General features: G+C 41.5%; 4 protein-coding genes across 7 annotated transcripts; 2 read left to right on the top strand and 2 right to left on the bottom strand.

The window, feature by feature from the left end:
- The first annotated feature begins 750 nt into the window (after positions 1-750).
- LOC115743872 (serine/threonine-protein kinase Nek3-like) lies at positions 751-7344 on the top strand. 3 transcript variants are annotated; one of them, XM_030678853.2, is made up of 16 exons: positions 751-1356; positions 1544-1641; positions 2172-2277; positions 2437-2503; positions 2975-3040; positions 3333-3379; positions 3483-3528; positions 3654-3734; positions 3817-3859; positions 3943-3992; positions 4571-4652; positions 4777-4826; positions 5120-5193; positions 5282-5333; positions 5954-6349; positions 6476-7344. In XM_030678853.2, the coding sequence occupies exons 3-16, from the start codon at positions 2192-2194 to the stop codon at positions 7106-7108; spliced, it is 1773 nt and encodes a 590-aa protein (XP_030534713.1). In that variant the 5' UTR covers positions 751-1356; positions 1544-1641; positions 2172-2191; the 3' UTR covers positions 7109-7344. The 3 variants fall into 3 exon arrangements, with proteins under 3 accessions (XP_030534713.1, XP_030534712.1, XP_030534711.1); XM_030678852.2 differs by having other exon boundaries at positions 751-1452; XM_030678851.2 differs by having other exon boundaries at positions 751-1452; positions 1544-1653.
- Positions 7345-11292: 3948 nt separating this feature from the next.
- On the top strand, positions 11293-14076 carry LOC115743885. Its single transcript, XM_030678873.2, has 6 exons — positions 11293-11750; positions 11877-12032; positions 12480-12554; positions 12653-12778; positions 12885-12974; positions 13766-14076. Exons 1-6 carry the CDS (start codon positions 11657-11659, stop codon positions 13840-13842), a joined length of 618 nt encoding a protein of 205 aa, XP_030534733.1. The 5' UTR covers positions 11293-11656; the 3' UTR covers positions 13843-14076.
- A 1936-nt stretch (positions 14077-16012) lies between these two features.
- On the bottom strand, positions 16013-17910 carry LOC115743883 (probable ribose-5-phosphate isomerase 3, chloroplastic). Its single transcript, XM_030678872.1, has 2 exons — positions 17173-17910; positions 16013-16513 (listed from the first exon to the last, which is right to left on the bottom strand). Exons 1-2 carry the CDS (start codon positions 17794-17796, stop codon positions 16259-16261), a joined length of 879 nt encoding a protein of 292 aa, XP_030534732.1. The 5' UTR covers positions 17797-17910; the 3' UTR covers positions 16013-16258.
- Positions 17911-18910: 1000 nt separating this feature from the next.
- LOC115743871 (peptide-N(4)-(N-acetyl-beta-glucosaminyl)asparagine amidase) lies at positions 18911-25882 on the bottom strand. Of its 2 annotated transcripts, XM_048281114.1 has the most exons (18): positions 25845-25882; positions 25311-25424; positions 25161-25214; positions 24868-25041; positions 24596-24694; positions 24413-24499; positions 24199-24281; positions 23363-23476; positions 22469-22520; positions 22266-22352; positions 21698-21753; positions 21537-21596; positions 21345-21432; positions 20275-21033; positions 20115-20175; positions 19824-19926; positions 19312-19446; positions 18911-19229 (listed from the first exon to the last, which is right to left on the bottom strand). In XM_048281114.1, the coding sequence occupies exons 2-18, from the start codon at positions 25386-25388 to the stop codon at positions 19145-19147; spliced, it is 2175 nt and encodes a 724-aa protein (XP_048137071.1). In that variant the 5' UTR covers positions 25389-25424; positions 25845-25882; the 3' UTR covers positions 18911-19144. The 2 variants fall into 2 exon arrangements, with proteins under 2 accessions (XP_048137071.1, XP_030534710.1); XM_030678850.2 differs by lacking the exon at positions 25845-25882 and having other exon boundaries at positions 25311-25497.
- Between the last annotated feature and the right edge of the window lie 110 nt (positions 25883-25992).

The raw sequence follows: 25992 nt of genomic DNA, 5'->3' as shown, positions 1-25992 counted from the left end.
CGATGGGAAGGCCGCCGCAACCCGGTTCGAACGGGAAGTGCCGACGCCGGGGAAATGATTTCCGAAGCTGCAAAAAGGATTGGACGGAAATGAAGGAAAAATAAAATAAAAAACTAAAAATCGACATCTAACTTGCATATTTGGTTGGTGCACAAAGAGGAGTTTGGAACAAAAAGCTGACAAAGGTCTCTCTGAGAAAAGGCCTCTCCTCTCTATCGGCTCCTTCCAGATCTCCCACTTAGTCAAACAGTTGACAAAGTTAACGTGCATTGCCCAAATCAAAGATTAGAGAGAGAGAGAGAGAAAGAGAGAAAGAGAGCTCTTTCATTCTTAATTTATTTTTCAATTTTATTGTCACATAAATTGTGTAATAAAGCCCTTTTTAATTTCGAAATTAAAAAGACGGGTGTGGACAACGAGGGAGGTGATTTTTTTTTCTTTTTCCCTTTTTTTTGTCTTATGCTATTCGATAAATTATGGCTCGAGCGAGCGATCGGATATCGATAGAGAAATTTTACGGTCACATGGCCACTCCGAAGCTATTCTATCTATGACAGAGGAGGTTATAAAAAGAAACGAAAATTTGGAAAAGCTGTTCTTGATCTGTCTCTCTCTCCAATTTTAATTTAATTTAATTTAATTTAATTAATATAATGTAATTTAAATTTAATAGTAAAATATCCTGTTTAGGCTCTGTTTTCTAAATCTCTTTTGTCTGCTTCTGGGAGGAGCTCACTGTCGTTACTTGTTACCATTTTTCCTCCGTCTCTTTCTCGCACTCGCACTGTTGGTCTTTGTTTCATTCTCTGGGATTACACATGCCATGATGATGTAGCTTCGACCCAAAACTCTCTCTCTCTCTCTCTCTTGAGGTTTGTCGTCTCGCTCGGGCGAGCACCAATGGCGAGGCTGCTGCTGCTGCACCTTCCCCTCCTCCTCCTCCTCCTCTTCCTCCTTCGCACGACGCAGCGTTGTCGCTTTCTCCTTCCTCTGCAAATGTAGCTGTCTCAGATTCCCTCTCTCTCTCTCTAACGCCGTTCGAGCTGCTGCCTACCGCTCCCTCCGATCCGTCCGGGCTTCGCGCGGGCAATGTGCCTTTCCCGGCTCCTTCTCCTCGCTTCTTCTGTTTGGTGCTGAATCTGCGGACCTGGTTCTTTCGCCATTTTGGGTTCGGGACGGATTTTGAATCTGGAGAGTTCCTTTTGGGGGGGCTTGCGTTGATTGGGTTCTCGGAGCTGCATTTCGCGGCTGCGTGCTCAAGCTTGGCTCCGCCGCTCGTGTCCTGAGATTTTCTTGGATTTCGCTCTCTTGGGTTTGCGCTTATTGGGTCTCGGTGTTCAGACAGCTAGTCAAAAGGCATTGGCTCTATTCTCTTTGAATCTACCTCCTTTTTTCATCTTCGGAATATTTTACTTGATTGCGGTAGCTTGTTGATTTTGGAGCTTTGTGTCGGTCACTGCTGGCGACCGTCTCTCTGTCTCTTTCTTTGTTCCGTTCAGTGCGGCATTGCTTTCAACAGCGTGTTTGTTGGTGCGAAATGTAGGTAGCGAAAGGGAAAGACACTGCCTTTTATCGACATTCTCAGGATACCATGAAAGCTTCTTCCAACTGAGTCGGACAAGACCATTTGCATTAGCGAATGTAAGTGTTCAGGTAAAGATTTATCCTCTGTGCTTGGTTGCTTGCAACAAGATACTAGTTGCTCGCAAGCCAGTTAATTCTTGGACTTGGAAAGTTTTAATATTTCTCATTTTGTAGCCATTAAGACCATTTACATTGGCTAATGTAAGGTTTAGGTAGAGATCTCTGCTCTGTGTTTGGCTGCTTTGTAGTGCTGTTGAGATATTACTTACTCACGAAGCAGTTAACTCTTTGAGTTTCAAAGTTAGAATATTTCTCATTTCTAGCCACTATTCTGGAGAAAACGTGTTACTACTTACTAGCAATCTTAGTTCTGCTACAGATTTTCTGGTAGTGTCACACTTTCTCATCATTTATTTCCAGCTATATTGACTAATGCCTATACATTGATTTGTGAGTTTGCCTAAGTGTCTTGTCTGCTTGGTTGACGAGAAGTTTTTCAGGCATTTTCTTTTTTCTGTCAGTGGAAACGGAGGATTATATCTGATATCGCGATTCACATTTTCTGTTCACCTCTCTGGTAAATGCAGGTTTTATAGGTATAATCAACATGGAGCAATATGAAATACTAGAGCAAATCGGCAAAGGAGCTTTTGGTTCTGCTCTTCTCGTGAGGCATAAACATGAAAAAAAGAAGTGAGGACTATTCAACAATTGCTCTTGCTTATTTCCTTTAGTCTAGTCCTTCAAAAACAAAAAAAAATTTGCAGGACCAGCGTTCAGTTATCTTTGTATCTGTACCTAGGATGTCTGATTCTTTGGTCATTCTTTTCTGCTTGTCTGTATGTTATTAAGGTATGTCTTGAAAAAGATTCGTCTTGCTCGGCAAACTGATAGGACCCGTAGATCCGCACATCAGGAGGTTGGTTTTTATAACTTTCTCTTCCTAAGTTTATACTCTTTGCGGCTATTCATATTTTCCTCCTTAAAGCCACCTTATTGCTGGAAGCCTCATGCTTCCTTGTCTGCTCATGCTAAATTTCTGAGGGTTTCTTGTCAATCTAACTTCTAGTGTTGAGCCGTATGATTTAGTGGCGTTCACTAGAGAGAATTTGCTACTGAGTACAATGACTAGCTGGAGGTGAAGTGTATTTCTGATAATGTACTTTGACAATTACATTTTTGAGAAACTGTTTGACCTAAATGTTCGCTTGGATTTCTAGGAACTCTGACACCTTATTTTTCTAGCATGCAGCCTTTGGAAGCAGATTAGCTGAGTACATGTGTGCTCAGCATACTTTCAGTTGCTTTACTATAAGTAGAAACTTCAATTTTTGCATTAAAGTTGGCTTGCCTTGTCTATCTTTAGTTGAACTTTTCAACACTTTTGCAGATGGAGCTTATTTCTAGAATGCGGAATCCATTTATTGTTGAGTATAAAGATTCATGGGTGGAGAAGGTAAAAATTCATGGATGAAGCATGGTCTATTATATGGCTGTCCAGCACGTACTAGTTCTCTGCCTTTTGACAGATCGAGCTATTTCTGATTTTGCACTTATCTTCTAGTAATAAATGTAAAGAATATCCTTTGACTCCATGCACAATGTCTTTTCTGATGAAGCTTTTAGTTTTAGTCCTCCACTGCTCAACCTAAGTATATATGATCTTTGGTTATTTTACTTTTCCGTGACTCTAGCTTTTGCTTTTGTATATGGGGCCTAACTTTAGTTCAAAAATGCCTCTATCTCAGGGTTGCTACGTCTGCATAATAATAGGTTACTGCGAAGGAGGAGATATGTAAGCTCTCCCTTTCTGCAGTTCAGATGATTGATCTGATTAAGTCATGAACTGAATCATGGCACAATTTTGGATACTTGCTCACTTATTGGCTGTGTTACAGGGCTGAAGCTATCAAAAAGGCTAATGGTGTTCTTTTCTCTGAAGAGGTTTCCACTTTTGTTCTGTTTCCGTTGCTGCAGCTTTGACTTTACCTTATGATGGTTAACAATGCAGTTTTTGCCGCATTAACGTTCTAACAGTCCTATTCTTCGTTCTTTGTTGGTCCTTCCAGAAACTATGTAAGTGGCTTGTGCAACTCCTCATGGCGCTCGACTACTTACACATGAATCACATCCTCCATAGAGATGTCAAGGTTTGAGGCATATCGGTGTAATCTGTGACTGAATTGCTGTGTTCTAATGTTATTCATACTGATACTCTTCTGTGGTTTTTAGTGCTCCAATATATTCTTGACAAAAGACCAGGATATACGCCTAGGTAAGTGATTCTATTCTTCTGTTATTCTCTTAGAGAACATAATAATTGTCTGCTGAACAATCGGTGATAAATGATGTGTACAGGTGATTTTGGACTTGCCAAAATGCTCACTTCTGATGATCTTGCTTCCTCAGTACGTTTTGCCGTCTCTCATCAAACTAAACTTCCATGAGTTGATGTGGCATAGTTGCTTCTTTTTTTGGGCTAAGCTAGCAAGTGAGTTGTATAATAAAATAATTGTGGAATTACTTACAAATACATAACCTCCGTTTGTTTCGCGGAAAATGCATGATTTGGAAAACATTTTCCATAAAATGATCGCTTGTATTGCTTGAAATGCTTAGTCAATGAAAATGTTCCATTAACAACTACAATTTATGTCTAAATATTTTCGTGGACCATGAAAATTTTCTTCGTTTGTTCATTTTTGCAAGTGATACATGCGATTATTTATAGGAAAATGTTTTCCAAATCGTTCATTTTCCTCAAAACAAATGCACCCCTAACAGAACAGCTGCTACAAACATAAAAAAAGATAGCAAATTAACATCGCTCTTAGCCTACCATTCTCCTCCTCCTACAGATTTCTGTACATCGATCGTGAACAATGGAACTGCAAATTTGCTAGCTACCAATTCTGTACAATACATCCCCCTGGAATAGCATATTTCGTTATATGCTTTCTCTTACAAATCATTATCTGTTACTCAGGTCGTGGGAACTCCCAGCTACATGTGTCCAGAGCTTCTTGCTGATATTCCTTATGGTTCTAAATCCGATATTTGGTCTCTGGGTAAGCTCTGTGTACCTGCTTGAATGTCCTTTTCCTTATCTTAACCAGTACAAGAGTAAGAACTATTATTGTTTACGCTCCTTCATATTTTATTGTTAATTCTGCTGGTATATCTATTCGTCAGGATGCTGCTTGTATGAAATGGCTGCACATAAGCCTGCATTTAAAGCATTCGTAAGTTCTGAAAGCCATCTTTCCTTCCTGAGAATGTTGGTGCAGTGCCTGTTTGTGCTATTATTATATCAGACCTACTTTAAATTGGTACAGTGAATTTCAAAATTAAGGTACCAAGGAGAACTTTTTGATTGTACTGCAATTTCTCTCTTGTATTTACTGCAATCAGTACAATCTCTCTCTTGTATTTACTGCAATCTAATTCTTCTAGCTTTGTATTTGCTATGTGCCCCTGATTTTCTTTTATACCATGGGTGTGCTGCATTTCTCAAATTTGGTGTGTACTTTTGCAGGATATGCAAGCACTGATAAACAAAATCAACAAGTCCATAGTGTCTCCACTTCCTACAAAATATTCTGGGGCATTGTAAGTCCTAAAAGTAATGGGTATTGTTTTTCCCGGTATAGCAGAAGAGTACAATGGTTCAAATGTTATTGCTTATTTTCAATTTCAGCCGGAGTCTTATCAAAAGCATGCTGCGGAAAAATCCAGAACTCAGGCCAAGTGTATGTGGTTTCTCTCTTAATATAGCTCTCTCAAGTCATGCATACAGATAGCTTGTCTTTGCTGATCTCAAACATGTAGCCAACCTATCCATCATGCAAGTTTCTGCTTGATTGACCATTTTGTTTGCAGCTGTACATTCAGTATTTCCTAGTTTAATATGGAGCAACAAGTCAGTGCTTCTTCACTTTCTTGAAGGAGGTCTCTTTTTTGTCTCTTTTTTTTCTCCCTTCTATTCGAGATAGGACAGTAGATTACATTGTAAATGCATGACATGCACTCAGAGGCGGATGCAAAATTTTAAGTAATTGCAGGCAGCAAATAAGAAATTTACAAAACCCTACTCAAGAGGGACAAGATAAAGAACTTTCATAATTCCTGGATCTTGCATATATTTCAATTCCAGCAAACCATTCTGAAAGTCTTCCACCCTTCTTATTGTTAGCGGAACCCAAAATTCAAGAGATGCAAAACACAATTATTAAATATTGCACCAGCCCTCATTATGTCTTCCCCTTCATATGTTCTGGTTTGTGGGATAGAGAGACTGGAATTTGCATCTTCGCTTCATGAATCTGTTAGCATCCCTTCTCCAATTTAAGTTAATTTTTATCTCCTTCAGGCTGCCGAACTGCTTGGTAACCGACTTCTTCAGCCTTATGTTCTCAAAGTACAAATGAAAATCAATAACCCCAGACGCAATACATTGCCTGCCCAGTGGCCAGAAGATGCTTGGGCTTACAGGAAATACCGGTACTCGTCGAGCAATAATAGGGCCTTGAACCCAAGTATATCTGGTGCTGAGCATGATTCTGTTTGTTCCACTGAAGGAAGATATGTTCCTAGTTATTTAAATGAGAGATTTGAAGAACTGTCAGTTGGAAGCACACAAGGCACAGTGATTTGCAAGCCAGTTTATTCAAAAGCATCCAGTGTTGTCAAAAACCCAAAAATAAGTCCTGCAAAGGCTTCTCCCACTCCAAAAAGACGAACCGAACCACTGAAGAAGCGTGAATCGGTAAACTCAGAAACCCTCCTTTTCTTTTATGCACCATCTAAATGCTTGAGCCACTGTTCAGTACATATGGTCATCAATTTATAGGTCTTTTACTTTGAGCTTTACTCTTTGTCCATTGTTTTTCAGCTTCCTGTTTCGCATGCTCCGAAGAACCTTGTACCTGCAGCTCGCAGAGCATCTTTCCCGCTGCCCAATGATAATGTTCTCCACCATCTGAAGTCTCCTGATGTATCTGTGAACTCACCTCGAATAGACAAGATAGCTGAATTTCCACTATCTTCATGTGAAGAGCCCTTCTTATCTATTTGGAGAACTTCTTCAACTTCTGCCCAGGGTTTCTCTGGCTCCCCGCGTTATGGGGACAAATCAATAACCAAGGACAAATGCATGGTTCAGATTTGCAACAAATCTTCTAGAAAGCCTGCTTACTCTGATCTCTGGCAGGGGATTCAGAGAAGCATGTTTCAGGTTGAGAGGGAGGATGGAAGCGACTCTTCTAACCAAAATGCAACTGCAGGAGCATCAAGCCGCACTTCGTGCGACTCGCGGCGGCGCCGGTTTGACACGTCATCATACCAACAAAGGGCCGAGGCTTTGGAAGGCCTGCTTGAGTTTAGTGCGAGGCTGTTGAAGCAGGACAGGTACGATGAGCTTAATGTGCTCCTCAAGCCATTCGGGCCTGGAAAAGTTTCCCCCAGGGAAACTGCCATTTGGATAACCAAGAGCTTCAAGGAGAATACTTTGAAGCCAGAACATTAGCTCAAAAGAACCGATGCCACTTGTAACATAATTGTTAGTCGTAGTTTATCAGAGTGGGATTATAGAAGCTTGTCGACAGGGAAGGATACGGGAGGCACTAGGCACTTAGGCAGGCTAATGAGTATTTAGGTTAGAATTCCAGGCACTTACAGTTTTGCCACTCCATTTTATGACCTTCCACTTGGTATCGCCTGCACCAATTGTTCAAATCTAAGCTGACAGTGACATTAGTTCCATCGTAGTGTACATTTTCAATATTGGCTAGGATAAATCATTGCAGATAAGACCTCTCTGGTCAGTCTGTGTGAGCAGGCAGATGCATTGATGGAAATTGGATATAGAATGTTAAAAGTAGTGAGGTGCACCATACATGAAGCATGCATGAATGCACGGAAATCTTTTGGTTTGGTGTCATAATTGCAGATTTGTACCAGTATTTGGCGTTTGTCTCAACTGTTGCTGGATCAACGAAAGTATGCCAATGTAGGATGGTTTTGTTAAAATATCTCGCATCGCTTGTCAATCCCTTTTGGCCTGAATGAAAATTCGTCTTTCTGCAACTTTAGTTGGTATCTTTATTACATAGCTGTTCGGACTTGTGCCAAACAGTGGTGATGGCTTGCAGAACCATTCAAACGAGGAAGTAACATGTGAACGGTGGTAATGCTTTTACTATATGCTACGCACAATTACACTTCCATATCTGAGTCTCTTGGTGACCAAAGAAATGTCTTCTTTATTCTCATGTGCCAAAGCCACCTCCTTCGCAAAGTCGATGACATTGCACTCCGGTCTCCGAAATATGCTCTACGCCTTTTTCAGAACATAGCCAAATGCGGCTGCAGCAAGGATATCCAAGCAGTACAAGATCTTTGTTAAGAAAGTATTGAGTAACCACCATGACTGTAGTGTTGTGACTACTTCAATTCAAATCATACCTCGTAAGCGATAAGAGATCTGCTATAGTTGGAATGACTTGTTACTGTGCTGGTGATGTTGTCACTCTTGCTGTCCTTAAACGATCTCCTCGACTTATAGAGCTTCACGAACCACGGTTCGTGATTTTCTCGAGAAGCGAGTTTCGGCCCCAGAGCAAAGTCTCTCAACTGAGTCTCGAGCTGTATGCTTGTGCCATCCACTGAGGGGGTCCGCTTGCTCTTCTGCCGCGCGCTCCACTTGGGCCGTTGCTTTGGTTCACTCTGCGACCTGGTTTTCGCCCTCGACGACTCCGTGTTCCCCATGTAATGCGGCACCAATGCATAATTTTGAGATGCAGTGTCTGTGTGATGAAAAGTGAAAGAAGCCCTCGTGGATCTCATTCTTGTGATGACAGACCGATCGTCGCGGGGAGTGTTTTGTGCCGAGGAATAGAGGTATTCCTCGTACTGTTGTCCTTTTCTGACTACCGAGAGGTCTCCGGAAAAGTAAGTGGTAAAGCCTTGCTCTATTGTTCTTTCCACCTTTGGTTGATTGAAGTGGCCACTCTTGCTCTTGGAGACTTGGCACGTCTCTATCAGATTTCTATCCTGCGGTTCCTGTTTGCTCGGGAGTGTTATGAAGATTCATTACTAATTATACAACCGACTTGCAGATCACTATGTTCTTCTGAAATGAATCTTTCATCACTACAATGTCTGAAGGAATGTTCAAACTCCCAAGTTTTGAATTGCGTTTTGTGTGTGAAAATGTGCTTCTCGCTTACTTTCTGTACTTTAGTGTTGTCACCATCCTGGGATGAACTTCTATGGACCGATAACCGCCTAGGAACTGTGGTTTGCGCTTCCTCTGCCATCTGGATCCTTTGAACACGGGCTCGAACTTGAATTGACATTAACGCGTGCATGCGCCATAGAGTGGCTGTAGTTTGCTTCCTCACAAGGAAACCCCTCACATGGGCTTGTAGCTTCACTAGACTCCTTAAAGCACATAACGCTTTTCTTGCCTGCAATTTTTGGTATCAGATGATAAGAAATGTCACAGCTAGGATTGGTATAACAAAAAATGTAGTCAAATTTCTGCAACACAACATATGGATCCTTACATCTAGGCAACATGAAGTGCTTCCTTTTAATCGACTTAATAGGAACTGCTGTAATGAAAATTACTGTATGAACAATGATAGTTACCAAGTAAGAGCGAAAGACAGCTTGTATTTTTGTCGCCGCTGCATCTTTATCACTGGCTATTGCCAACAATGCCAAGGAGCGATCTCGCCGAGTCTGGAACTCAGCCTTCGTTTGCATCACCAGCTGAGGTGTCTTGGCTGAGTCCATTGACCTCGAGTGCTTGTGCGCCTTGCCTTTGGCTGCCGACTTACCGAAGCTCCATCGCCTTTTTATTTTCGGAGACGGTGGTGGTAGACCGCTGCTAGTCGTCACATACCCAGATAGAACAGAAGTATTATTGATCTTCTTGTTATCTTTCTCATCCCTTTTCCCTAACAAGAAGTTTCGGATCCATCTGCTCGCCTTTCCCATCTTCGTGATACCGCGATGGGGAACAGAAAAGAATTAACATAGACCCTCTTCCTGAATTGCTCTATACTATGAATTTGGTACTTATAAAAACTCATGAAGCTCTTAAATTCATTAGCGTTTGTTTTTTACATAATGATTTTTGTCCTAGGTTTGACTTGGGCAGTGTGGGCTCGAGTGTTTCAGTCAATTTAAGTGTTTGGTTGAGGCCGGCAAATAGTTTTCACTTCCTGTCTTGCCATTTGCCATTCTCCTGAAGCTTACAACTTGCAAGGTTGTCATCATCCGATATTTCTCTTCTGCATTGCAGAAACTGAAGAAGTATCTAGAATTTCATTTTTTTAATGCTACTTGATTAAGTCTCGGTCTGTAGCGATTATAAGACATGGGACGACTGCTGATCCTAGTGGGTGTGGCGTGTATCGTGATTTATTAGCGCGAATGGCTATGTACACCAACAGGGTGAATTTGGATTCCATAAAACATGTGTATAAATAGGGAAAGCGGATAGGATGCCCTTTTGTTCCTAGCTTTTCTTGAACTCCCGACTCGAGCACTTTCGATCTTATCCTACGCAGGAAGTACAAAGCATAAGATTGAAGCGGTCTCAACATCCTGTTGCTATATTGTTCTCACCATGAGCGATAGCCTCGGTGCTCAACCTAAGGAGTTGGAATTATGCAGCATCTAGGAATAAACATAACAGCAACTTCACGGGCGACAGATCGATGTTTTCTACTTTTAACCAGTTCGGCGAAGGAAAAGAGGGATTCAAGGACGAAAATCAAGCTGATAGACTTCCTTTCTTTCTCATGAACATATGAAGAGAGCTACTGTTCTCAAGACAATGAGATTCACAATGTGTTTAATAGGAAGTTTTAGAATTAGGAATTGTCAACAAGCCAAACTCTCAGAGATTTTCCAGGTGTTCTCACTATATATTGATTGAACTGGTGTTAAGAGCAGTACTTCTAGAAACTCTCAGCGCATACGCGTAATCGATGTGCCGTCCTGTTTTGTAATTTGCAGCGCAAAGTCATACGCCAAACCGGAAAATTTGACTTAACGAAAGGACAAGAAGAACCAGGCCACCTCAGTTGTAAAAACAACAGTCAACGGAACAGAAATAAAGAGAATTCTGGGAAAACAAGAGGACAAGCAGCAGGCCTCATATGGTTTTTCTTGTCCTGCTATTACAGGGGCGCTTGCAAACCGCCGAGCTACTGATGGTCGAGCTGCAGATATTGCTCGAACTCGGCCCCGCTTCTTTTTCCGCCGATTTCAATTCGCCGAATTCCCTGTTTGGACGACTTGTTAAATTTCAATCTTCCCGTTTCGAGTCTCGGAGTTCCGGATTCGGGTCTGTTCCTGGCTCCTTCCTCAGGAGTTAGGCCAATCTGATCAGCTGCTGAAAACTCAAAAATCTGAATCCCCACCTAAAGCTTGGGGCCCACAAATCCATGTCAATGTCACCACTTCACAACGACAATTAAACTACCTTTTCCTTTTTGGCTAAGACTGAATTATCTATCACACGCTTGAAATGAAAGAAGCTTCCGTGACATTGGAAAACGAAAAAAACAGACCGGCAATCCCTATTGTGCTGACTTTTTGGCACCATCTCACATCTCCACACTTATATATTGTATTTGTCAGGTCCTCGCTTGTCCAGTTGTCCAGACCAGATAAAGCTTGGATCTTTTTCGTTTTCCTCGGAGAAAATGACGTACTGAACCTACCCTCTTCTGGACCCGGTTTTTCTCGTTCTTTCCTTGTTTTTCTTTGAAAAATTGGAGGCTATGAGATGACTGAAGCACTAAACCAAGGCGCAAAAAATGCTAAAAACACTTTGAAAATGCCACTGATTTTTGCTGGGGCAATACACTCTGGGACCCATTTTGTAGATTTTGATTGATGTGTATTTTCTGAAGAAGCTTCTGTGAGTTGAAAAATTTCACGCTGTGGTTCTTTATTTCCTAAAGGGTATCGAGAAAAGTTGTTACTCTATATATATATGTATGTATATGTTGCATACAATACAACTTACTAGAGAGCCTCTGCTACTAGCTTGTTCATGGTCATGGCTTCCTCCAAGTTAACAGCTTCCTTCGGTGTGCTTGTGCTGCTACCAATTGCTGCTTTAGGATACCCTTGGAATCCTTTTAATGGTACTTAAACAGCATCATCTCTCTCTCTCTCTCCCTCTCGCTCTCCCCCCCTCTCCCTCTCCCTTTCGAGCAGAGATGTTATGCTAATACATGTACATGTGCTCTTTTGTGATGAAACAAATATAGTGAAGATGTGTGATGTGGTGAACTGTGGAAAAGGGACCTGTGTAGAGAACTCGAACTCCCCTTTCGACTTTGTCTGCGAGTGCGATGCCGGTTGGAAGAGGACGCGCCTGGCCAATGAAGACAATCTCAAGTTCCTCCCTTGTGTCATTCCCAACTGTGAGTAAACTCACTCCTTTTACAAAGTCTGCTACTGAGACATCGCCCCACATCAAGGAAGAGCGGGCGCTCGACTCCTTGCCCCCCTCACTTCCACGATGTCACATATATACGAAATACTTCTGTGCAGTTACCCGCTCTTCTTGAATTCACGCAATCTTAAGCTTTTCTTTTTTTTTTGGGGTCGAAAACGCTATATTAAGCTTGAGATATTGGGTTTTGGGGGTGATGTCGACAAATGCTGAAACTTGCTTTAGCTGGAAATGTCTATCTAGCTTACTTCAAGATACGGAGTGGAGCAAAATTTGACCATTAAGTTGATTTGGCTAGTGATTGCAACTGTTACTGATTAATATACCAATTGTGAAAGAATATGTCTTTCTGAATGTTTAAAACAGAAGTACATAGCAAAAAGTTGTTTCACGGGCAAACATGTTCTTAATGCAGGTTCGCTTGATTACTCTTGCATGCCGGCTCCTCCGCCGCTCCCGCCGGTCCCATACAACGTGTCTTTCTTTGACCGTAATCCACTTAACCCCTCGTTATATTTCTTTTCATCACACTGCTTCTCAACTTCTTTTTCTGAGTTTGAAGATTGCTCTACTCATTTGCTCCTGCAGCTTGCTACTGGACCTATTGCGGGGGAGGAACATGCACAAATTCAACATCATACGATCATATATGTCAGTGCAGTCCCGGATACAGCAATCTGATGAACATCAGCGTTTACCCTTGCTTCAGCGATTGTAAGAACGATAACAAGAATTCAAGTCGCAATGAAATCTCTCTTATTAGCCTCCGTGTTGCTTGTTTCTATACATGGTTTGGTCACTTGAGTTGTTTGTATTGAAGGTGCTATTGGAGCCGATTGCGCCAAGCTCGGAGTCAAAGTGTCCAGCTTGACCAGCACACAAGGTTCTTCCTCAGATGGCGGGAGTCACGGTGAGATTGGCAGCTAAACAACACTCTTCTTCCACAATATCTCTGCTTAAATGTTTCTTCCATAATCATTTCTACTGCAGAAGATGTTCAGAGCTGCAGAATGAAAGATGCATGTGAAAGGGGGCAAAAAAGAAATTTTAGACCTTGGAATCAACCCCGTTTCACATTTCACATGAGGGTAACAAGTAGAGAAATCATTAGTGGATTCTCTATGAAGAAGTCTTACGATGTAGACACGTTGATCAATACGAATCGGGGACAAAAAGAAACATCTTTTTCTTCGGGTTTGGTGGGGTTTAAGCATTAACAGTAGGAAAGGTCAAACCACTTACGTTTTGTGATCTGATTGGCCCCGCCATGCAACAGATCTTTCTCCAAGTTTCACTTAGCGTCGTGATTTTTATAATAGAAAACGACTTTGATGCTGGCCATTATTCTAATTTCACCTCTCCCCGCCGTTGACCGACACAAGGCCTAACTTTGTCACACGCTCCTGCAAGTATTTCTTCGCTTCCTGTCCACATAATGCCTCAAAGCACACTCCAAAATGAAAAATTTCTACCCGAATCATCAGCCGCTGATGGTACACCGGGATCATACACGCTCGTATTGGGTCCACTGTCGTAGTGAAGTCCCATTAGTCTGCACGAGATCGGTAGACAGTACAGTAACTGGGGTTCATCGCGAAACAGACTTATCTAAGAACAAATCCTGCTGATAAACTTTGGACAGTCTTTGATATATGCAGCAAAAATTCTATTCTGACAGTGTCTCCGTTCCTGGTCTCGCAGCTCGCTCATTCCCGCCTGGGACGATTATTTGGATGGCCATCCTCGCCACATCTCTGGCTTTGGTCCTGAAGAAGTAGAAGGGGGATGTACAGGGTCTATCTATATCTCTTACCTGGTTCATACTCCTAGTACACGTGGTTTTGGGAAGACACAGTTGTTATTGCTGATGATGTATTCTCTTTATTAGTTTCATTTTACATGGTGTAAAAAGTTTTTCGTGTATTAATAAGATACAGGAGCAGGTGTAACATTATCGATGTATAATAGACAGCGTACACATTTTTGACTACCAAGGCGAAGGCGTAATTCTACTTTCTCTCTCTCTCTCTCTCTTTTGCACGTGAGCCCACATGCATGCCCGTGCAAGCGTGATGCTTCGACGCATGACCTGTCTGATAGCCATCATATAGCTTTATCATTCAAGGCGACACATTGTTGGATGCACAGAAAAAGATTGAGCAATGCAGCAGAGATACTTCCCAAGTTAACATCTAACATAATTTCCTCTTCTGGGAATCTTTTCTTCAGTGAAAAATGTCAAGCCGCTAGCAAATGGCGGATCTGAAACGATGTATGCAGAGGCGACATTACATACTTCCACAAAGATGGTCCTGATGTTGTGAGGGAAACAGCCTATGTATGGCAACATAATAGGTCAAATATCTAGCTGCTCATTCCATGTAAAAGGTTTTCTCATTCATCTCGATTGATGATGAAGTTCTTACAAAAAAAAAAAGACCGTGCATAGATGGATTTCGGTGCGAAAAAGTTACTCAAGAAGCGGAATCACCAGTACTGTATTATCACATCACATCTTTAATTTAGCAGGCATGAGGTAACAAAGCAATACTAGTTCTATCTTGTATGTGATCCCATTTCTTGAAAGCTGATGTTTTACACTCTTGACAGGGTTAGTTACTCACAGACGTGGAGCCGCTAAAAAGCTAGCTACTATCAGCTGTGTCTCTGCCCACTTTCTCAGTACAGATTACCACAAACAGCGGTTCCTCAGATGCGTGAAGCACGCTCGTCGACGGGAGACAGCAATATGATCACTATGCCATTTAGTACAGCATTGCAAGTTGGTCCACTTAAGCGACGTGCCAGCTGAAAGTAATGCTCGATACATCCAAAGGCGACTAACTGCAATCTAAAGACAAAGCAGACATTCACTCCCTCTGTGAAAAGTAGACTACCGAGAAATTCATGTTCTTTAGCTCTACAAGAACGCGCATGGTAACACTTTTGCTTTAAAAATTAACTTCTAGTCAGAAGTTAATTTTTCTACTTCTCCTCGAAAACATGAGTTGATTTTTCTACTTCTGCTCTAGAAGTTATTTCTAATCCGAGAAATTCGTTTGGTAACGGTTAAAAATTTCTACTTCTGAAATATTATTAATACAAAATTTTCCACGAAAAATTATTATCGGCGGCCAAAAATTTCTACTTCATTTTTGAACTTTTAAATTTCTTTAAAAATAATTTTATTATTAAAAATATTATTTACTTTTTAAAAATAAAATTTTATTTTTTATTTTTTATTCCGACGATCGAAGACAAGAACTCGTTAGTAGCAGCCGGCGCGATAGTCGATGGTTGGCGGGAGGGGGTAGCAATTGGCGGTGGTCATGACCAAAGAAGATTGGCGGTTGGCGGTGGTGCTCGCGAGCGGTGATGGGCAACGGCCGTAGAGGTCGGTGGTGGGTAGTGATTGGCTATTGGGGGAGGTCGGCGGGTGGCAGCCGACGTAGGTCTACGGTGGGCGAGGGCGGACGCCGGTTGGCATGGGCGACGGCTGGTGGAGGTCGGCTATGGGCAGTGGCTGGTGGAGGTCGGCTATGGGCGGCGGGCGGCGGCGGCAGAGGCGTGTATGATTGAAAAGAGAGTAAGGACGTGATGAAAAAAATAACTTTAGAAGTGGAAATTTTTATCAAATGAATTTTTGCTTCAGAAGTTAGATTACCAAATGAATTTATGTTCCAAAAGCATTTTTGGAGCAGAAATCCGCTTTCAGAAATGTTATCATGCGCACCCTAAACTATCAATCAATCAATTAGACCCAAAAAAAAAAAAAAAAACTACCAATCAATCAGAAAGAGAAAACAAAGAGTACTTGGCTGCCAAGTCATTATTAGTAAGCAAGCATGTCAAACCCCATGGATACAACCAATCACAGCAATGTTAAAACACTCAAATAGTCATGAAGCAAGCCAACCTGTTCTAGCCACATGAAAAATGCAAAGACACTGAAAAGGACAGAGGGTACATTCTGGAATCTTATATATGGAAAAAAACTGCTTTGAAACAATTTGTCCGAGCAGTCTGTCTCCATTATTTCAAAATTTTCACCTTTGAAGGAGGATCTGATCCAGTTAGCAGCTTTAAAACTGCGAACATACTACAAAATTTGTCGGACTCAATTAAGTAGCCATCTAAGAATTACGAAGTGTGAGCGAAGACACAAATTCAAAGCTCACCCTCCCCAACGGAAAATCACTTGGACTTTACTTCTACACCATTCTTTCCGGCAATTATCGCCACTGTTGCCATGTCGAGAAACAATCCGTGTTCGACCACCCCTTCGAATGCCGATATCTCCTTTCCTGCAGCTAAGCTGTCCTTGATTGGAGTTTCAAAGTACAAGTCCACAATGTAATTTGAATTATCCGTGACGTAGGGCTTCCCGTCCCGATTTAACCTCAGCTTCGCCTCGCAGCCTTCTTCCTTGAACAATTCTTGAAGCTTTACCTGTTGTCACAAAAGATCAAGATCAACATAATTTTCAGCATTTGAGGCAGCTGAACCATACCGACAACCGCATTAACAAACGTCAACAGCAGAAAACTTTTTAACTCCACAATCCTTTTTTCCACTAGAACTTCAAAAACGCATGCTCGGGTTTCCTCGTATCTTCACCAAGAATGAACAATGCAGCCAGGTGCAGTGCAAGTCAGGAGGTAGCTGCAAACATGCAAGACTAATCCAATTTCTCGAATCTCAACACTCTTATGGCAAAAGCAGGTGAACTAAGATCAGACAAAATAAACGGCAGAATCACTGCAATAACAAAACTTCTGGAAGGAACAAAAAAAAGAAGAAAACTTCAAATCGAATTCAACACTCAAATTTCAGCAACCAACCGAAATTTTCACCAATTCCATCAAGAGACACCAACATCACTCCGTTTCAACCACACTCCCAAAGATGAAAACTTTAAGTTCAAATCAAGAACATCACATCGCGGTGCGATCGCTGTAGCCCAGAATCACCTGCAGAATTAACATATCCTTCCAAGCAAGTGACTCCAACATAACTCTATTTCAATACACATAACCAAAGATAAAAACATTTCACATTAAATCCAGAGCATAAAACAAAACTAGTCACCAAGCTCCAAAATCACTGACCAAATTGTACTTCCAGCAGAACTGCACCACCTCAACCGGCATTGCCAATCTACTCCCGCCAAGCCCACTTACCAGCTTGGTCTCATCCACCACCACCACGAACTTCTCACTCGCCGCCTCCACCATCTTCTCCCTCAGGAGTGCCCCACCCCTCCCCTTCACCAGGTTCAAATCTGGGTCCACCTCGTCGGCGCCGTCGATGGCCAGGTCGAGTCGCGGGTGGTCGTCGAGGACCGAGAGCGGGATGCCGAGCCCCCGGGCCTGCTCCTCGGTGCGCTTCGACGTCGGGATCCCGACGATGTCCGACAGCTCGCCGGACTTGAGGAGTTGGCCGAGCTTGGCCACGACGAAGGCGGCGGTGGAGCCGGTGCCGAGGCCGAGGACCATGCCGCTGCGTACGAAGCCCACGGCCTTGTCGGCGGCGATCTTCTTGAGGTCGTCCTGGGTGAGGGGAGGGGATGGGGATGGGGAGGAGTGGGCCCTGATGGAGAGGGGCTTTGGAGTTGAGGAAGGGGCGCGCAGGTTAAGGGTCTTGGGGGTGCGCAGGATAAGACGGCGGCCGTGGCGGGAAGCGGTGGAGAAGGCAGATAGGGAGGAGGAAGAGGAGGAGGCGGCGGAGGACATTTTCTGGGAGGGGAGGGGACGGCGGAGGATGACGGGCGGTTGGAGTTGGTTTGTTTCTCACTAGACACCCCCACTTGAGTTGTTGTCTGGTCCGTTCGGATTTGGTTGGGTTGTTCTGTATGTACGAACTTTTTGGCATTTGGTGGGATTAAGGTTAGGTGGTTGTTTTTTTTTTTTTGGGCCGAGCCATTTGGTGAAGTGAGGTTTTCCGGTTTGGCATTGGCAGGTGAGAGTGTCGTTTTTGGTAGCTGCAAATCTGCTTCGGGGATTCGACATGCTCTTTTCCAATTTCTGCTGCATAGCATGTAATTTGGACAAGGGGTTTGCTAGAAAGCACGTATACTCCCGAGGCGTCCGATACATGCGGATCAATTTTGAAAGTTTTCAATTTTTTAGGGGTAAGAAAGTCAATTCATAAAAAACTAATATTCTGAAAAAAAAAACTCCACCAACATGTGAAAATGTAAATTTCTCCAAGCTTTGTGGATTTTCAAATGGACTTTGGTTAAATTTGTTAATTCGAAACAATGAATGATACTAACGAATGATGGATTAGTGTGTTTAGTGTAAATCCATTCTAGGCACTTTTTTAAGTATTTATTTATTTACAACATACAACATGTCAAAATTTTCTATTTATGTCAGTGCTACTTAGGGGATTTGAGAGAAGAATCACTAGACAATGAGGGTGCGTTTGTTTCACCAATAATTTCAAAATTAAAAAAAGTTTTTCAAAAAATAATCAATTATATCGTTTGAAAAATTAGTCAACGAAAAATGTCGACATTATCGATTACAATTTATAACTAATTATTTTCGTTGGTAAGGAAAATATTTTCATTCATTCATTTTTGTAAGCGATACAAATGATACTTTTTGAAAAATAATTTTCAAAATGTGAGCTTTTTACGAAACAAATTGCACCATAAGAATCATTAGACAATGAGAGATTTGATTTCGGATCCTTTCTTAATAAAATTAATGGCTTAATGACAAGTGGACTCAAAGCCAGTGAGCTCGAGCTTGTCTGCACAAGTGCATAAATTACAACCAGTAGCAACTGTGGTTCAAGATGCATAGGCGCTTTGACCCAGCTAAATTTCCTCACCAATTTACCAGTTCATAATACATTGTTGTGAAATGACTGGTCCTGCTGTTCTATCAGGCAATACATGTGGTCTCTGGGGGAGGGTGGTTGGAGAATGGGACACTGGAGCCACCATTTCTTCGCGAATAGATTGATCTTACCATAATTACTATAATTTTCCTTCATCTCTTTGAATTGTTCTGACTCGGATTGGCTACTGTAATACATTGACACCCCCCGGTTGGCTAGTGTTTCGGTGCATCAGCTGCGTCTTGCATAAAGGTCGATGCTTCCTAACTGTAGCCGCGATGTTGACTGAACATCTCGGACTGCGAGAAACCTAAACCTGTGATACATAACCTCAAGTGAATAATCAATAAGATCTGATGTTCAAACTATCGAAAAAGATCTTTAGGTCGACAATGTACCTGAAAGAATTGGATGCAGGGGCTTTTGTTTTAATTTTGAATGTCCTCCGCTCGAAACGGTTTTCAAACAGCTGGGAAGTTCGTTCATCCAAAACATGCCAGCTGGATCCTCCGTCGCTGCTTCCCTCCACAATCCTGAGAAGTGACCAAAAAGTAGCAATTCATGAAAAAAAAAAGTGATTTCTTCAAGACCTATAATGAAGGCATTAATGACAGAAGGAAGAAGGAATTATCTCTGAACAAAGGATGATGTGATTCAAAGGGTCAGATGATCAAAGACCAAAACAAGATTTAGACATTCTTAGATGCATCTTAAGCTCATAGGAATATGCAGCATCAAATTGGTGAAATATGCAATCGGAATGTTAGGGAATCACAAAAACCAGATGAATATTTTGCTGGCTAAATGATTTATGAACATCACGCATCAGAAGTGTACTTTCAAAGCTATCTAAATTACACCAACAATAGAATCCAAACGCCAACAGGGAAGTATGCAGAAGGAAGCACACCAATTCATTGGATCTCTTTCAGGAGCATCATTGGCAGACATTAAATCGTAAGCCACAAGCTCTTTCATCTGGCCGTCTGGTACTTTAAACATGATCCAACAACCTGCAAGAGTAACTTCCATAGTTAAGAAATGACAACACAAACTAATAGTTGGAAAGAAAATACACAGGATACAGCAACCCTATCAAATTTCTCTGGTGAATTATCATGCTTTCGCCATGATCTCACCATCAGAGTTCCGAAGGAAAGAAAAAACAATCCAACAACTCTCATAGATCAGACATTATTACCTCGACCCCCATTTGGTTCTTCCCATTTTGTCTCACGAGTACCATCAAATGCTGCTGTGGCCTGAAAGTTAATCAGAATAGTTTTATGACATAACATCAAGGTACAAACAGTGAAAACGTGAAGGAACCTTAAGAGGTCAAAGAGCAAAACACTACTTACAATTCCAAGAGGAAGTTCCTCACCACTTGCAAGAACTGAACCAGAGTGGATTCTATTAGATTTCAATAGTGGCAAGGATAGGACATCACTACTGAAATGGTCACTCTGTCTAAGGTTCTGGATCATATCTTCCAAAGCATCCACAACTACAGGTAATGCTAATGAGGTTTTTACAGGGTCACCAGCCAGAGATATGTCAATCTTTCCGTCCAAGTTTTCACACTTCAGAGAGAGTGCATTAAGTAACTCGCTGAAGGAAGGAAGCAACTGATTCACAAATGATGGTGTCCCGATTGAAGCTGAATCAAGTGACACTCTCCTTGTCTTGAAGGATGATCTCCTCATCTTTTCTAAAAGTTGCTTAAAAGTCTCTAAAACTTCAAGAGCTCTAAACTTAGTAACAGAATTGTCTGCTAAGAGAGAGAGGACAGGAGAAAATGCATCATAGATTCTTGTTACGTGGCCATCAAAGCAAACACGAACAGGGCAAGACGAGCAGCTCAAAGATCCTTTGTCATCTGAACCAATCTCTGATCTGGACACGCGCCATTCCTTGTCCCCACTTTGCCTTCCAGGCAAAGATACTGAGGCATCATCTGCCGCATGAAGATCTCTCTCAATTGCTTCCATTTCCTTTTTCTCACGATCTTCAAGGGCAGAAACCACCTGAGACGTAAAACTTCTCCGACATTCTTTTGTCAACTTAGCTAGAACAGCTGAAAGAGACGTCTCTGTGATCAAGTTTCGCCGTGTTAAAACCTGCATTTGAAACCAATAAAGAAATGATTTAACACAATGGGTAGCATTCTCTCAATTACTTAGACTCAATTTACCCCCTAAAGATCATCATAAGTAACCCGCAAAGTACATATTAAGTTATCAACGACCCATCTAATTTTCAGGTGGTGTTATTATTGTAAGGATTGTCTTTCCATACCATAACACGATATAAGAGTGTATATCTGATATTGCTCCCTGCATACAAGCAGAAAAACAAAATCTACTGTGGACGTTGGTAAAACTCCCAGTTAGGACAGTTAGGACCATATGCTGCCGAAAAGAGAAATTACCTCGTGCCACTTCTTTGTGTAGCGTTTTGTGACATCATGGATTCCGTCTTTCGCTATGCCAAATGCATAATTCAATTTCTTGTTCCACCTAACATATTAAGCACGGAAAGCAAAAGTTCACTCAAAGTAAGAAAACAGGCAGAGAGACACCTTAGAATGTTAGTCACAATCAAAGGGGGATCAAACTGTTACCCCTTTTCATATAACAAAGGTTTGTCATAAACTCCTTCACAAGGATCAAGATGCATCCATCTGTACAATCACGCATAACAGGAAATATTAGTGATAGTTGATATAAAATCATGCTTCATCAAAAGTGTGAACGAGGTGCAGCATGTAAATGATGTTTCTACCTTCCCAAATATACTGAAAAGCACTCTGTCCACACATGATCAGTGAAATCGAAAACCTAGAGAAGAACAAGAGACAGAAAGGGGGAAGAGCCATTAAAACCTCATATGACACAATACATAATACAGGAAAGAGTGCCTCGACACATTATCATCTTGGAGATAATGATGCACCCACAAATATGTAATGGCAAAATGAGTGATCTAATGTTTACTTCATGCAAGTTCATATTAAGGCTAATTAGACAATACTAAGCACATCAAAGTGTGCCCTAACATAATATAATCTTGTAGATAATGATCCACCGAGGAGCATGTAATGGTAAATGATCTAAGGTTTATATTACATCAAGCCAGTTCATACTCAAACCAATTTGCTCCATTATAATTTGTCATGGAAACCATATCAATTAAATTTCCTACACCAAATTACACATCCTGTCATCAATCCTGAATATTGAAGACTAAGTATGCATTTTGGCGGTACTTTTGTTTCTTATTTGGAAATGAAGAGTAAAGTATAGACCACCGTATCATGAGGCCTGAAGGATTAAGCAAAGGCAGAACTAACCAGGCGGGATTCATAACCAAAAGCACAACAGTAGAATGTAAAGCAGTTTGCCCACTCCCCACAACGGCCCCTTCTTGTCTCTAAGAGCTTCCAGTAGAGAAAAAGGCGAAAGATTAGTTGTCTGTTGAGTGCAATATTCGCTCAGGGGAAAAGGGAGGACACAGTAGAACTATTTTCAGTTGACGTTAGATGAACCAATGTACCTTCATTGGGTCATTGTATCTCGGAAAGCGAGTGATCCTTGAGCATTTGCAGCTAGAATTGGCAAAAGACAACGAAAAGAATAAGAATGGTGAAATTAGAGGGAACAATAGAAGCTAAGGATAGCTACTAATATAATTACCGAATTTGTTTGCTTCAAATATTTTTTGTCACTAGACAGCAAGAAACAAACAAATTGAATTTCTTTACCAAAAAAATCAAACAAATTGAATTTTAATTTGAATCTTACTATTTCTTTTTTTTTTTTTTCTTTGTTCTGTCCTTTTCTTTTCCTGAAGGAAATGTGCTCATAAGAAGGTAGTGGACTGGATAAGCACTTCTCCAATATTCAAATTGCTAGCAGCCATCGGGTTATGCCAACGGTTATTCGTGGATACAGGGTTTGACATTCCAATTTCGATGTACTCCCAGTCCACCATATTTTCGACTTCCTAGTTCGTAGGATGTTGCTTGAGTCAATTTCCTTTGTACAATACTCCAATGTTCTGACAAACAGTATGCTTCAGTAGATTTCAACCATGGTATTATTTTTTTGCTTCTCTTTCTAAACAAATCTCTGCTACTTTATATAGCAAAAACCTCTTGCTACTGCCTATACCCCCCTGAGAAGATGTACTCCTCTATGAGTCACTCTAAAAATACAGATGAACTAATCCCCTGCCAGATAATATGTAAATAAGGTTGCCAATAGTACGAATTATTTAATGAAAGCATAAGTCTAAATTTTGAATAAAATGTTAAGTTGGCTGCATCATGAAAATTAAAAAGAGAAGTGCCTTTTTTTTTCTTATTTTCGAGGCGGGGTTATTTTTTTTTTGGGCTTTTTTGGGGGGGGTTGATAAGAAGATGGCAATAAGAATATCATCTTTCCCTACCGGTAAATTTCGACACGAGAACCACCATAAAGAAGTTCAGAAGGAAGTGGCTTGCCACTGCCTTGAGCTACAGTTTCACTACCACATCCTTCACAAGGAGGAGCATTGACCCAGCTGCAGAAAGAGATGAGTCAGACCCCTCTTATATTCCAGTTTAGTTGTACAGGCAACAATAAGAACACAGGTTAGTGATTTATTCATAATACTTAAAGAAACATGAAATTTCTTTTTTGCACTTTCCATCATTATAAACCATGATATAAAGGTAAGTATTCAAAAGATTTACATGCTATACGATGCCATTATTTCCCCCTCTTATTTTTTTAGTTTTCACTGTTTCTACCTGTCGTAAGACAATTATTCCTCACTCTGACTTAAATGCTGAAAATTATCCCTTTTCAACTTCCACGTCTGCCTATCATGCTCCAATAAAGATAACTAAACAGTTATTTGCTTAAGCTTGGCAAGCATGAAAAGCAAAGTTCCCATCCTGCAGTTCTGGTTGAACATAACAGCAAAGCATGCTCTGGTGCATATAACCAGGACTTCCACGGTGCAAGACGAGTGACATTTAGATTATGAAGATCCATGTCTGATTACAGCTAAATGAACCGGTGGAAGAAGTTCTACCCACGAGGCAGATGAATATGAAAGCCAAATAGCAGGAATACTTCAATAAACTGTTGCACTATAATAAACACGGGTGATGTAAAAACGAAATGATAAAGAAACTCTTCAGCTCTTGTTGTATATTGGCATCACTGCACAAGATATCCACTATGCAGTTTTTAGAGAAACTAACCAGAAAAATGCAAGCGATAACCGTTAAAAAGCACCTGAAGGAACGCTTGAACCAGTAAAGCAGCTGTATTAAGAAAGCATGATCCCGTTCACTTTTGGATGGTTTGAAGTTCCCCTCCTGACCAAATTAAAATTACCACTCATGAATAGTTAAAGTAACAAAAATACTGATTGTTTGCAAAAGAAAACATCAGCAAATTGGTCCCTGATGGTAATGAGGCCAAAGCAAAACCACACTATCCCTCTAACCTTGGCCAGAGATACCAATGCCTTCTCCTCAAGCTCATCTACAGGTACAGTTTTCCGAGCAGCCTCTTGGGCTTTAGGATCCTCATACTAAATTTCACGAACAGCATTAATTCAGTCTAGCGGCAGACATTGTTCTCACTGATACGGATGAGAGGAAAAAAAGTACAGACAGATAATTAATACCTGGCGAACTTGATCGATGTAAGGCCTCAATCTCTCCTCCATTTGAGAACTATTTTCACCCACAACAAACTGCTGTAACAGCAGTGCTTCCTCTTCCGCCTAAAAGAACCAAAAAAAGATGATTTGAAACACCAACACTATCTGGTGGAAAAAATTAGAATAGGAGTGGCGGAGCAATTTCTCAAACGAAAAGCACAAATCGCCCGCGCAAATTTTCAACAAACTTTCAGGGAATGCCTGCACGACCGCCATCCAAGAATATCAAATCCTACCTGCAACAATCGAGCCAGCTCCTCATCTGACTTGAGCAATTCGGCACTGCTACCGGCGCTCTGACCCACCGCCCCCTCCCCTTCTTCATCGATGGACACAAGCCGGAGCTTGTCAGCGACCCCGACGAGATCTGAGTCCTCGGAGACGACCCGATCGTCACCATCTCCAACGATCTAGCGAGGCAACAGCAAAACCGAATAATCACGCAATCGTATCTTAATCCCTAAGTCAATGCATCAACACCAGCAAAAAAATCAACAATTTCGCGACGATTCAGCGAGAGAGAGATGACCCTTTGCTCGTCGGGAGGGATCGAGGTGAGAGAGAAGAGCTGGAATCGGAACACCTGCAAATGAAGAGGCAAAGCCTTAGCTGCAGACAAATCGGGGAGAGCAAGAGCAAATCAAATTCGCAGCGAAGAGAGAGAGAGAGAGAGAGAGACTTCAAGGCCGTCGTCGGTGTCGTAGTCGACTTCGAAGTCGGAGTCGTTGTGGCGAACCTGAAACCTCCGCGCCACCATCTCTCTCTCTCTCTCTCTCTCTCTCTGAGCTCAGTTCTCCGTAGAGGAAGAGATCGCAGAATGACGAAGAAGTTCGTGTCGTGGAAAGCTTTTGGGGAATAAGTTATACGGTTGACTTGACATTGACCCGAGAGAGTCTCGAGGTCCCCCGTCAACGAACACAAGAAAAAAGAACAAAAAAAAAGAGGAGGAGGATTGAAAAGAAAAATATCATGATCTTCCGTCAAAATATGTCGGTGTAAATTATTGTCGATAATAAAAAAAATTATTTTGATTAATTATTTCAAACTAGGTAATTTTTAGGAAAAATATTAAACGGAGCCTTAATTCACGGGAGTTTGGCTTTATCAACACTAATTCTAAATCATGTTCAGACTTTTCTAGAATGATAAGAGAAGAAGATGCAGAAGAAGAAGTGCTCATTTGAAATGGAGAGTGTGGCTCAAAGGCTCTTACCCTCCTCAACAGCTTCCCAAGGGCTTGAGTGAGGCTGTGGATGGCTTTCATCAGGTAAAAGCTCATAGTGTGCTGCTGGGGTAGAAAATGCCTAGTGAGAAGAGCCAGGTAGTTCAGAAGAATGGGTTTGGTGAATGAGAATTGAGCA

The sequence above is a fragment of the Rhodamnia argentea genome, chromosome 1 (genome assembly GCF_020921035.1).
Source record: "Rhodamnia argentea isolate NSW1041297 chromosome 1, ASM2092103v1, whole genome shotgun sequence".
Lineage (NCBI taxonomy): Eukaryota > Viridiplantae > Streptophyta > Magnoliopsida > Myrtales > Myrtaceae > Rhodamnia > Rhodamnia argentea.
The sequence above is the reverse complement of the archived record's forward strand: the minus strand, read 5'-3'. Positions and strand labels throughout refer to the sequence as shown.

Excerpts from the sequence above, each read along its gene's own strand:
- LOC115743883 (XM_030678872.1), bottom strand. The coding sequence starts at position 17,796 with ATGTCCTCCGCCGCCTCCTCCTCTTCCTCCTCCCTATCTGCCTTCTCC. Across the intron at positions 16,514-17,172 it reads TCTGCTGGAAGTACAATTTG|GTAAAGCTTCAAGAATTGTT; the intron begins GTCAGTGATTTT and ends TTGTGACAACAG.
- LOC115743872 (XM_030678853.2), top strand. The coding sequence starts at position 2,192 with ATGGAGCAATATGAAATACTAGAGCAAATCGGCAAAGGAGCTTTTGGT. Across the intron at positions 3,993-4,570 it reads CTGATGATCTTGCTTCCTCA|GTCGTGGGAACTCCCAGCTA; the intron begins GTACGTTTTGCC and ends TCTGTTACTCAG. Across the intron at positions 6,350-6,475 it reads CACTGAAGAAGCGTGAATCG|CTTCCTGTTTCGCATGCTCC; the intron begins GTAAACTCAGAA and ends ATTGTTTTTCAG.
- LOC115743871 (XM_048281114.1), bottom strand. The coding sequence starts at position 25,388 with ATGGTGGCGCGGAGGTTTCAGGTTCGCCACAACGACTCCGACTTCGAA. Across the intron at positions 21,433-21,536 it reads CCTTTGTTATATGAAAAGGG|GTGGAACAAGAAATTGAATT; the intron begins GTAACAGTTTGA and ends TTAATATGTTAG. Across the intron at positions 21,034-21,344 it reads ACACAAAGAAGTGGCACGAG|GTTTTAACACGGCGAAACTT; the intron begins GTAATTTCTCTT and ends TTTCAAATGCAG.
- LOC115743885 (XM_030678873.2), top strand. The coding sequence starts at position 11,657 with ATGGTCATGGCTTCCTCCAAGTTAACAGCTTCCTTCGGTGTGCTTGTG. Across the intron at positions 11,751-11,876 it reads CCCTTGGAATCCTTTTAATG|TGAAGATGTGTGATGTGGTG; the intron begins GTACTTAAACAG and ends AAACAAATATAG. Across the intron at positions 12,779-12,884 it reads TTACCCTTGCTTCAGCGATT|GTGCTATTGGAGCCGATTGC; the intron begins GTAAGAACGATA and ends TTTGTATTGAAG.